General features: G+C 41.5%; 2 protein-coding genes across 2 annotated transcripts; one reads left to right on the plus strand and one right to left on the minus strand.

The window, feature by feature from the left end:
- Nucleotides 1-3,936: 3,936 nt before the first annotated feature.
- Nucleotides 3,937-6,608, minus strand: LOC138905366 (MAR-binding filament-like protein 1-1). The gene is made up of 3 exons (XM_070193878.1): nucleotides 6,480-6,608; nucleotides 4,582-4,752; nucleotides 3,937-4,515 (listed from the first exon to the last, which is right to left on the minus strand). The coding sequence occupies exons 1-3, from the start codon at nucleotides 6,606-6,608 to the stop codon at nucleotides 3,937-3,939; spliced, it is 879 nt and encodes a 292-aa protein (XP_070049979.1).
- A 2,597-nt stretch (nucleotides 6,609-9,205) lies between these two features.
- On the plus strand, nucleotides 9,206-11,075 carry LOC138905367 (uncharacterized). Its single transcript, XM_070193879.1, has 3 exons — nucleotides 9,206-9,399; nucleotides 9,508-10,371; nucleotides 10,721-11,075. The coding sequence occupies exons 1-3, from the start codon at nucleotides 9,206-9,208 to the stop codon at nucleotides 11,073-11,075; spliced, it is 1,413 nt and encodes a 470-aa protein (XP_070049980.1).
- Nucleotides 11,076-11,429: the final 354 nt, after the last annotated feature.

Consider the following 11,429-nt stretch of genomic DNA (forward strand, 5'->3'; position numbering starts at 1 on the left):
ACTACTCACAAACTAAACATGGACCCAAAATTTAATCCGGTCAAGCAGAAGAGAAGGCCCTAGTCCGAGGTCAAACATGCTTTCATCAAGGACGAGGTATCTAAACTCCTAAAAATAGGGTCCATTCGAGAGGTTAAATATCTTGATTGGTTAGCAAACGTAGTGGTAGTCCATAAAAAGGGGAATAAACTAAGAATGTGTGTAGATTACAAAGATTTGAATAAAGCATGCCCCAAAGACTCTTTTCCCTTGCCCAACATCGATCGTATGATCGATGTCATGGCCGACCACGAGATACTCAGTTTTCTCGATGCCTATTCCGGGTACAACCAAATATGGATGGACCCGGGTGATTAGGAAAAAACCTCATTCATCACTAAAAATGGCATATACTGTTATAATGTAATGCCATTTGGATTAAAAATGCCGATGCCACATACCAACGCCTAGTAAATCGGATGTTCGAAGAACAAATAGGAAAATCGATGGAAGTTTATATTGACGATATGTTGGTTAAATTCCTGCAAGCAGAGGACCATTTAAAGCATTTGCAGGAAACCTTCGGTATATTGAAGAAGTACAACATGAAGCTGAATCCGAAAAAATGCGCGTTCGGAGTCGGATCAGGTAAATTTCTCGGATTTATGGTATCCAACCGAGGAATCTAGATCAACCCCGACAAAATCAAAGCTATCGAAGATATCACAGTAGTGGACAATGTGAAGGCCGTGCAAAGGCTAACCGGGCACATTGCCTCCCTAGGGCGATTCATCTCCAGGTCCTCCAATAAGAGTCATCGATTTTTCTTGTTGCTGAAAAAGAAAAACAACTTCACATGGACCCCAGAATGCCAAAGGGACTTGTAAGAACTTAAGCGGTATTTATCGAGTCCGCCACTGCTTCACACACCGAGGGCAGACGAACAACTATACTTGTATTTGGCAGTATCGGAGATAGCGGTAAGTGGAGTCCTAGTTCAGAAAGAACAAGGTACGCAATTTCAAATTTATTATGTTTGCCGGACCTTGGGTGAGGCCGAAACTAGATACCCCCACCTAGAAAAATTGGCGCTCGCTTTGCTAAGTGCCTCGAGGAAGCTAAAACCATACTTCTAATGTCACCACATATGTGTCGTAACAACTTACCCGTTAAGGAACGTTATGCATAAACCCGATCTCTCGGACCGATTGGCCAAATGGGCAGTGGAAGTAAGTGGGTACGATATTGAATATCGACGTCGAACCACCATTAAGTCCCAAATATTGGCAGACTTCGTGGCCGACTTTAAATCGGCCCTAATACCTGAGGTCGAAAGAGAGTTATTGGCTAACTCAGGGGCATCTTCGGGAATCTGGATCCTCTTTACAGATAGGGAATCAAATGCCAAAGGGTCCGGACTTGGTATCGTACTAAAGCCATCAACAGGTAATATAATTAGACAACCTACTAAGACTATGAAATTGACTAACAACGAGGCCGAATATGAGACCATGATTGCAGGTCTTGAATTAGCCAAAAGCTTGGGAGAAGAGGTGATCGAAGCCAAGTGCGACTCCCTCCTTGTGGTAAACCAAGTTAACGGAACATTCGAGGTCGGAGAAGAACGAATGCAGGGATACTTAGACAAGTTACAGGTGGCATTACATCGATTCATAGAATAGACTTTGCAACATGTACCTCGGGACCAAAATAGCGAAGCCGATGCTCTCGCTAACTTGAGATCATCGGTCGAAGATAACGAGTTCAATTCAGGGGAAGTCGTGCAGCTTATGAGATCGGTGGTGGAAGAAGGCCATGCCGAGATCAACTCGACGAGCCTAACTTGGGACTAGAGGAACAAGTACGTGGAGTATCTCAGGACCAAAAATTTTCCCCAAAAGAATCAAGGGCCCTGCATACAAAAGCTACCCGATTTAGCCTAGCCGAAGATGGAACCCTGTTCAGAAGAATATTCAATGGTCCACTTGAAAAATGTCTAGGGCCGGGGGATACTGAGTAAGTTCTGAGGGAAATCCACGAGCTTACTTGTGAAAATTATTCGGGCGCCGAATCACTAGTTCAAAAATAATTAGAGTCGGTTACTACTGGATCGACATTGAAAACGATTCAAAGGAGTTCGTTCGAAAATGTGATGAATGCCAAAGGCACGCTCCGATGATCCATCGACATGGGGAGACGCTACATTCGATTTTGTCACCATGGCCTTTTATGAAATAGGGGATGGACATCGTCGGCCTCCTCCCTCGAGCACCCGGTAAGGATCAGTTTATTTTATTTATGACTGATTATTTTTCTAAATGGGTGGAAGCACACGCATATGAAAAGTTCAAATAAAAAGAAGTCATCAATTTCATCTGGGACCACATCGCATGTCGAAGATATTATAATCGAAGGGCCAACCTTCGGTACTTCAATATTAGGGACTTAGTACTAAGAAAAGTTACACTGAACACCTGAAATCCGAACGAAGGGAAATTGGGGTCAAACTGGGAAGGATCATACGAAATTATCGAGATCACCGGAAAAGGATCCTACAAGCTCAGAATAATGAACGACGAGCAATTACCGAACAACTGGAATATATCTCACTTAAAACGATATTATTGCTAAGGTACGACCCCAATTCTTTCTTCTATTTTTCTTTTTGCCATTTCAAACCGACACTTGCAGGCAACCTACAAAGGATGATTTAAGATCCTAGGTTTGAAAGCACACGTTGTACTCTTTTTTCCTTGAACCGGTTTTGTCCCAAATGGATTTTTCGGCAAGGTTTTTAACGAGGCAGCAAGTAAATCGTCCTAACTTAGAATCGAAGGCCGACTACGAACCGGTAGCAACGGTTACAGCAATATTCGAGGCCACTCTTCAGTTAGCCCTGAACACTGGGGGGCAACACCCTCGGTTATTGACTCTAACAAGGAAAGAAACTTCGTGACTCGATCAATAGGATTTATTGTAAGGGTCAAACGATTAAAATAACCGTGCCCACATGGACCGCTCAAGCCCTGACACAAAACATGTATACATGTACAAATGTTGCACACAAGAATATAAGAGAAGATTCTTCCTTGCACATAAACATCTTGTCCTTTGAAATATTTCTTACATCATTCAAGAAGCCAAAGATATCGAGCCCAAGGGCCACCTTAATCCGAGTTCGAACATTCACTTTACTCGGGGACTGTAGGCATTGCCTAAATACAAAGGTTAAGGCCGTTTCAAGTTAATAAAACTAGAGAGCATAAAGCTTATTTGGCATTGCCCTAATTAAAAGGCTAAGGTCATTCCGAGTTAATAAACTCGAGGGCATAAAGCTTATTTGGCATTACCCGAATTAAAAGGCTAAGGTCATTCCGAGTTAATAAACTCGAGGGCATGAAGCTTATTTGGTATTGTCTAAATTAAAAGGCTAAGGCCGTTTTGAGTTAATAAACTCGAGGGCATGAAGCTTATTTGGCATTGGCTGAATTAAAAGGCTAAGGCCATTCCGAGTTAATAAACTCAAGGGCATGAAGCTTATTTAGCATTGCCCGAATTAAAAGGCTAAGGTCGTTCTGAGTTAATAAAACTCGAGGGCATGAAGCTTATTTGGCATTGCCCGAATTAAAAGGCTAAGGTCATTCCGAGTTAATAAAACTCGAGGGCATGAAGCTTATTTGGCATTGCCCGAATTAAAAGGCTAAGGCCGTTCTGAGTTAATAAAACTCTAGGGCATGAAGCTTATTTGGCATCGCCGAATTAAAAGGCTAAGGCCATTCCGAGATAATTATTTTATGCTAAGGCATTTCGACCGTCGCTAAGATAAATAGGGAAAAATTCGAGAAACGATGAAAGGAAAAAACCTATACATATATATCAAAATTTATAGCCCCAATGCATGTTTTTACAAAGGCCGAATGGCTTAAAAAAAAGATAGCACAAAAGATGAAAAATGGCCTAATCCTCATTGAGGGCTACGTCATCGCCTACGGGGTCTTCTTCACCACCGGACTGACCCGACTCTTCAGACGCTTCAGAATCCTCCTCGGGAAAAGCTAGCCTCCGAGCATTGGTTTCGCATGTCTTGGCATTCTCGATTTCGGTCAATATGTCAAAATTCTGAGCATGGACTCCCTCGAGGGTCCCCCTTCGGGATTCCCACTTCGCATGTTTCACCATGTTTTTTGCCTGCTCATGGATAGCCTCGACATCAACTTTGAGCTGGGCCACTTTTTTATCAGCTTCGTTTTGGGCCGTAATAACTTCTAACTTGGAAGCCTCGAGCTCTTTAGCCAGATTTTCTTGACCAGAAACAGCCGAGGTCAACTGAGATTGGATTCCCTCGGCCATTTTGTCCTGCGCCAAGTTCTTCTCCTTTGCAGCCTGAAGCTGAACCTCAGCAGAAGCCAACTGTGTCCGGGCAGTCTCTTTCTCTGAGGCTAAGAGATCCATATTTTTCTTCCATTCCTCGATCTCAACTTTGACCGCATCCACCTCACCTCGGAGTTGCTCGATCACGTCAAGTTTATTCTGAACCTACGAGTTCGGATTGTTAGCTACTGAGTCTGACTCATCATCACTAACTCCAAAAACTCTCCTTACCTGCTCAACCAGTTCGGTATGTTCCCTACGAGCCGCTTCCATCTCAGCTTGGGATTTTTCATTAAGGAGCTTATAAGCATCCCTCTTTTCGGCAAGCTCCCGGGCCTCGGCCTCAAAATATTTTGACTCCTCCCGGTATCGAAAAAAAGCCTCGTGATGAAACACCGAGGCCTACAAACACAAAGGAAAAACATAATGATTATTCATGATTAAAGCTAAGTATATAATAAAGGGACATTCGAAATTACCCGATTCAATGCCTGTTGAGCTTCGTTGAACAGGCAGGGCGCCTCTACCTCGTTCATTTTTGTTTGATCCTCTTCGGTCACCAAGCATCGAAGGTAACTAGCAATCCCCACTGGGGCAGAAAGAACCCGGGCATCCTCCAGGATGGACATGTAAATTGCCCGTCTCCGAGTAGGATCAACACTCGGAGCTGGGAACTGGTTCACTAATCTATGGCTTAAAGAAAGCCCACTGGCTTTCGGGGACGTTGTCGTTTTTGGTACCGGTAAGTCGCCCAACCCGGTAACATCCTTTGAGGTGGTAGAATCCAGGCCATCGAAGAAATGGTAAAAAGAATCTACTGGTCCTTGGGCCCCCTCGCCGAGGTTACCTTTCAGTGTCTAGGCCTTGTTTATCATTGAATCAGTAAACGAAGGTGACCCGGAGAGGTCGATCACCCCAAGCACCTCCTTAAGCATATTACCTTCTGATCGGGAAGTATCGGCCAAATTCTCTTTGTCAGCTTCCCCATCTCGGAGCGAAACGGTCTCGACCCTCCCTGGTTTGGAGGCTTCGACCGCTACTTCTTTTACGACCTCCCTGACTTGAGGCAGTTCAGAACCACTTCTCACACGGGCCACCAAATTGGAATCTTCTTCTTCTTATTCTGACGCATCCCTCAACCAATTGAGTGAGTCTGATGAGAGCTCTCGGGCACTAACATCTTTGGTTTTACGCACCAGTCGCTTCCTCGGTTTTTTCTTTTCTAGGTCCGAGGGACTCAGAGCTCTCGGGGGTATATATTTTCATCGGCTGATGGAGGCCTCATTTTGACTTTCTTTGGTAAACCTACAAAATGAAAATATAACGGATCAGAAACCGATGATGAGAACATAAGATCAAATATATTATTAAGGAAAAACTCTTACCATGATTACGGGCCTCCCATCGGCCCTTCGAGAGCTCACGCCATAAGTGCTCGGAGTAAGGTCTCTGTGTCGCGATGCCCTCGACCCACTCTTTAAGTTCAGGAATGGGGTTCGGTATTCGGGCAACAGTTGCATCACATAACATCGATGAGAAACCAACAGAATGAAAAGCAATAAATGAAATATCGAAGGTAAAGCTAAACTTACGTTTCATGTTCTATTTCTCAAGAAATGGCATGTCCGCAGCCGGGATTAAATCTGAGGTCCTCACTTGAACAAATCGACCAAACCATACCCGGTCCTGATCCTCGTAGATACTCGAGAAACAAGGTCTTGGTGGCTCGGCGTGCAAGCTTAATTAATCCTCCTCGGTAAAACCGAGGGCTGTACAGGCGCATGAGATGGTCGATGGTGAATGGACATCCCTCGACCTTGTTCACAAACAATCGAAGTAGAATAACGATCTTCCAAAATGAAGGATGTATCTTCCCAAGCGTCACATCAAACCTTTTGCAAAAGGCTATGATAACCGGGTCTAGAGGACCTAGCGTAAAAGGGTAAGTTTAAATACTTAAGAAACCCTCCACGTAGGTGGTAATTGACTCTTCAGGGGTAGGAACCACTACGAGTTTGTCTACCCAGTTGCAGTCCTTTTTAACTTTATCGAGGATATTGTTTGTAATAGTACATATGTACCTCGAGACTGGTTCACATCGACCCGGTACCATGGGCGGTATTCTCAACCTTGAAGTCAGCCACAGTTGGGCACCCAACAGGAATGTATGATTTCAATGGAGGTTCCTCAATAGCAGCGTGAGAAACGTTTTCAAAATGTGCTTCTTTTTTAGGAACAGACTTTGAAGTCTTTGCCATTTTTATAAAAAAAAACAAAGGAAAGAAATTGTTGGTAAGGGAAGCTTTGAGGTTAACAGTTAGAAAACCAGAAGATGAAGAAGGTGAAGTTTTCTTAGAACACAAGAAGAATGTGAGTGTAAAAGTTCTAATAGATGGATTAAAGGGTATTTATAGGTTTCTCAAGCGACGGTTCACCTCCCAAGGTAGCCGGACGTCAACTAACACACATTTAATGACTCGAAGACTGGACCGATGGGACGTTTTCACTATTCTTATCACCTATGTCATGTATCCATCGTCATGATTTATCGAAATAAGGACTGAGGGTTTATATCATTTTTTATCGCTTACTCTCCAAACAATAAGGGGACTATCTATATATGGGTAGAACAGAGCTTGATGCTCGATCGAGCATCTGGAACGATAGACCAGGTTCGGCATATCTGTAAGAGATCGAAGTTACAGATGAAACTGAGCTCGATATCAAAGTTTGAAGTTCAACAAGACCATCAGATTTGCCCTCGAATTTATTGAAGGCACAACCGACCCCGCTTCTAACCACCTCGGAGAAAAGCTTTGACAACTCACACGACAAGTATCCGTGATTCTCGCCATTGACCAATCATTATGGTAGAAATTACAGAATTAAGTCAAAAAGGGAGCCAACGGTCTACATAATTTCCTATAAAATAATGTCTTAAATGTTTCATATCCCTGTATATATAAAGGAAATGGAGTAATTCAAGGGAAAGATGGTAACATACTTCAAAGAACAACATACTATTTTTTTTAATTTTGTTCATATTATTCTGGCTTCAACAATATCACATATAAATGAGAAGGAAGTTAACCTTGCGAGGCTTAAGTTGTTCAATCTGCATGGTTTGTATTTATATTTGTACTTATACTTGCATATTAAATTTGATTTTTTACTTTGTATCGAATTAGATCACATATCCTTAAAGCCGCGTATAAATTTAATTGTTATCCGATTTTCCGGGTAAACAAAACCAAAACTAGTTGCAAAGGAGTTCACGACGAAGTCGAATGTTTAGAAAGGAGGACTTTGTTTGCTCACCTTGACTATATCTATACCCAAAATCAAAACCCATAGAACGAAAGTTTTTTTTTCTTTTTTTAATTTGACCTAGTTTGTAATACAAAGCTTCCTCTTATGTCCGAGATGCTTGCAACCTAATTCACTAATCATTGAAATAATGTGATACCCGTTTATATATGGCTCTATTTTGAAACGGATCTTAGCAAAACAAAAATAGAAACCTTTTTAGTATATATTATAATTACTCTAAAAACTTGTGATTATAAACGTGCCATAAGTTTTTTAAACTAGAAGAGTATGATATTAAAAGTGAAATGAAAATTTAAAGTTAAAATTTTTTTAAATATAAAAATATATCATTCTTTTTCTTAATCAACTAGAAAAGAAGATTCTCATATAAAATAAAACAGAGGGGCGAATTGAGACTAAGCCTCTCTAGAATAAAATTCCCTCTCAGTGGTGGCTGAAATGACGAGGAAATCGAAGACTGGGGAGGAAGGCAGCAAAGTCAGGAGAGCAGACAACCTCCATCTACAGTATGAATAGGAATGCCAAGCTCGGAGGATGCAAAGAAAACTCGTAACATCAATGTCTTACAAGGAATAGTGCCGCTAGATTTTCATAAATGTTCTACATCAGAAGTTATACAAAAAACACCGGAGAAGAGATTACAAGTGACGTAAAAGATTACAATTCGTCAGGGAAACAATCAAGGGCTGATATGGTAGGAAATAAGGAATAATGTGGTGAGATACATGCAAAATTGCAAACCCTAGAATCCAATATGAAGCTATGGAGCAAAATTGTGGCTAATAGTCTAGTACCTGAGGGTTTTGATTTGAAAACGCAGGAACCAATCCAGCAGAATGTCAAAATTATGATGGAAGACATTAAGGATGAGGTGGAATACTAGAACAATGCAGTCATATGTTATGTATTGGGGTCTAACCCCCCAGCAACTGTGATTAATGGGTATTTCCACAGAATTTGGGGGAAAATGGGAATTGATAAAGTCACGCAAGTTAATAGAGGAGTTTTCCTTGTGAGATTCACACAAATGGAGAGTAGAGTGAAGGTTGTAGAAGACGGAGTCCAGATGTTCGACAAAAAGCCAGTGATAGTTAAGCCTTGGTCACCTGAAATCGACACAAGAAAATAAATATTCAGCAGAGTGCCGATACAGATACGGTTACCAGAACTTGATATCAAGTACTGGGGACAGAATGCACTAACTAAAATTACAGGGTTAGTGGGTAATCCACTGAAGGCTGACAGAGCTACAACACTGAAGGAGAGGATGACTTTTGCTAGGATGCTTGTGGAGGTTGCCTTAGACCAGTCTTACCCAACGAGCATCATGTTTGAGAATGAGTATGGCAAAATCATTGAACAAAAGGTCCACTATGAATGAAAACCTACATTATGCCATGAATGTAATAACTATGGGCATGAAATCAAGGAATGCAGGAAACATATGCAAGCATAGAAACAGAAGGCAAACTAACAAGGAAAGGAGTCATACCAAAATAAGACATGGAATGATAATAGAGGGAAAATGCAAATGATGGGACAAAATAACAAAGGGGTTAATGATATTCAAAATGCAGGGCATGTACAGAATGAGGGTAGTGTAAAGATCAACAGCTCAAAAAGAGCCATGGGAGGTCCAAGTAAAGAACAAATTATAAGCACAAGGAAATCTTTTGGGGCACTGGGGGAGGCCAGCAATATGGGGTTAGCAGAGCAGAGGTATGGTATAACAAAAATAATGGCTCAGGGAGGGAAAGGTGACCCAAAATAGGGTAAGGGTGGGGGCATCCCCCCATCTAATGGATAGTATCAGATTTGGAATACCAGGGGACTAAATAGGCCAAATAAACATAAGGAAATCAATCTGTTTATGCATCAGTGCAAAGTTGGCCTATATGGTCTCCTGGAAACTAAGATTAAGAGAAGCAATGCTCAAAATGCTTCTCTTAATCTATGTAGAGGCTCGTCAACTACAGCCAATTTGGGTGCGCATCCTGGGGGAAGAATATGGGTGGTATGGAAGCCGTCAATAATGCAGGTTCAGATAGACTTCATTTCTGAGCAAGTGATTCATTGTGTGGTAATGCACATGGGCACTGGATTGAACTACAACACAATATTTGTATATGAATTTAATGATCCAGCACTACGAAGACCCTTGTGGCAGGAGATTAGGAAAATAAGTAGTATTGTAGTTGGCCCATGGGCAATTATGGGAGATTTTAACTGTGTGCTACATAAGGAGGACATAATTGGGAGACATGTAGTAATGTCTGAAATTAAGGAATTCAGAGCTTGTGTGGCTGATTGTGGACTGCAGAAGTTAAGGTCATCAGGTGCTTATTTTACTTGGAACAACAAACAAGAAGGGCATGACAGAGTATATAGTAAGATTGATAGAGTATTAGTGAACACTGAATGGATAAGCTTACTACCGATATCTGAAGTACATTACATGAATGAGGGGTTGTATGATCATTGCCCAGCTATTGTTAATTGGGATAATGGCAATCACAGGAGTAGAAGGCAATTCAAATACTATAACATGTGGACAATGGTACACGACTTTAAGGAGAAAGTAAAAGGGAGCTGGGATACAGGGACAGCAGAGGACAAATTATACCAAGTAGTGGGCAAGATGAACGGGCTAAAGGCAGTACTACTCAAACTAAACAGGAAAGGTTCTCAGATGTAGAAAAGAAAGCAAATCAAGAAATTGAGGAATTAAAGAAATGCCAATTGAAACTGCAAGGAAACCCCAGGAATAAAGCACTAATTGAGACAGAATTCAATTAGCTAAGGAGTGCAGAATCTGGGGAGAAGCTAGAGATCAATTCTCTTGAGGCAAAAAAGTAGAATTCAATGGTTAACTCAAAGTGATCAAAACACAAAGTTCTTCCACAGTCCAATAAAGGAAAGAAGGAATAAAAACAGGATCTTCTCAGTCATAGACTCACAAGGGGTAACAAGAAGAGAACCAGAGGAAATAGCACAAACATTTATAGAGTTTTACAAATATCTATTGGGGAAAAACATGAAGGAGGCACCATGTGTGCAATGAGTTGGTTAGACAAGGGCCTACGATTACTCAGGAGCAGAGAGGATGGCTAGAACATGGCTTCTCTGAAAGAGACATAAAACAAGCAGTATGGGCAATAGCAAGGGATAAGGCTCCAGGGCCTGATGGATATGGCAGCCAATTCTTTAAGGATTGCTGGGAAATTGTGGGTAAGCATGTTGTCACAAGGATACTGGAGTTCTTCCAGGATGGAAAAATGCCAAAAAGACTTAATGCCACAATAATTACATTAATTCCAAAAAGCAGCCATGCAGAACATGTGAGAGATTACAGGCCTATTGCTTGCTCCAATACCATTTATAAGGTGATCTCTTAGATGTTGTGTATGAGGCTGAAGACAGTGCTACCAGACATCATATCAGAAAATCAAAGTGCCTTTGTTGCTGGGAGAACAATTGTCCAGAATGTGCTTATATGTGAGGACTTGGTGAGGCTATACAACAGGAAAGCTACCACTAAAAGCTGCCTAATCAAAATCGACTAGAGAAAAGCCTATGATACTGTAGAGTGGGACTTTGTACATGAGATTTTATATGCTCTGAATTTCCCAAGTAAGTTTATTAAATGGATAATGACATGCATAACTACATCTAGATATTCAATTGCAATTAATGGAGGGCTATTTGAGAACATAAAGAGATGGAGAGGATTGCGGCAAGGGGACCCAATG

The sequence above is a fragment of the Nicotiana tomentosiformis genome, chromosome 2, assembly GCF_000390325.3.
Source record: "Nicotiana tomentosiformis chromosome 2, ASM39032v3, whole genome shotgun sequence".
NCBI classification, from domain to species: Eukaryota; Viridiplantae; Streptophyta; class Magnoliopsida; order Solanales; family Solanaceae; genus Nicotiana; species Nicotiana tomentosiformis.

What these genes read in the sequence shown, in the direction of transcription:
- LOC138905366 (XM_070193878.1), bottom strand. Translation starts at nt 6,608, where the DNA reads ATGGCAAAGACTTCAAAGTCTGTTCCTAAAAAAGAAGCACATTTTGAA. An exon ending in CAACTGTGGCTGACTTCAAG is followed by an intron (nt 4,753 to 6,479) that starts GTTGAGAATACC and finishes TTGTGTTTGTAG; the next exon opens with GCCTCGGTGTTTCATCACGA. An exon ending in ATACCGAACTGGTTGAGCAG is followed by an intron (nt 4,516 to 4,581) that starts GTAAGGAGAGTT and finishes CCGAACTCGTAG; the next exon opens with GTTCAGAATAAACTTGACGT.
- LOC138905367 (XM_070193879.1), top strand. Translation starts at nt 9,206, where the DNA reads ATGCAAATGATGGGACAAAATAACAAAGGGGTTAATGATATTCAAAAT. An exon ending in ATGGGGTTAGCAGAGCAGAG is followed by an intron (nt 9,400 to 9,507) that starts GTATGGTATAAC and finishes TTGGAATACCAG; the next exon opens with GGGACTAAATAGGCCAAATA. An exon ending in AACAGGAAAGGTTCTCAGAT is followed by an intron (nt 10,372 to 10,720) that starts GTAGAAAAGAAA and finishes AAAAACATGAAG; the next exon opens with GAGGCACCATGTGTGCAATG.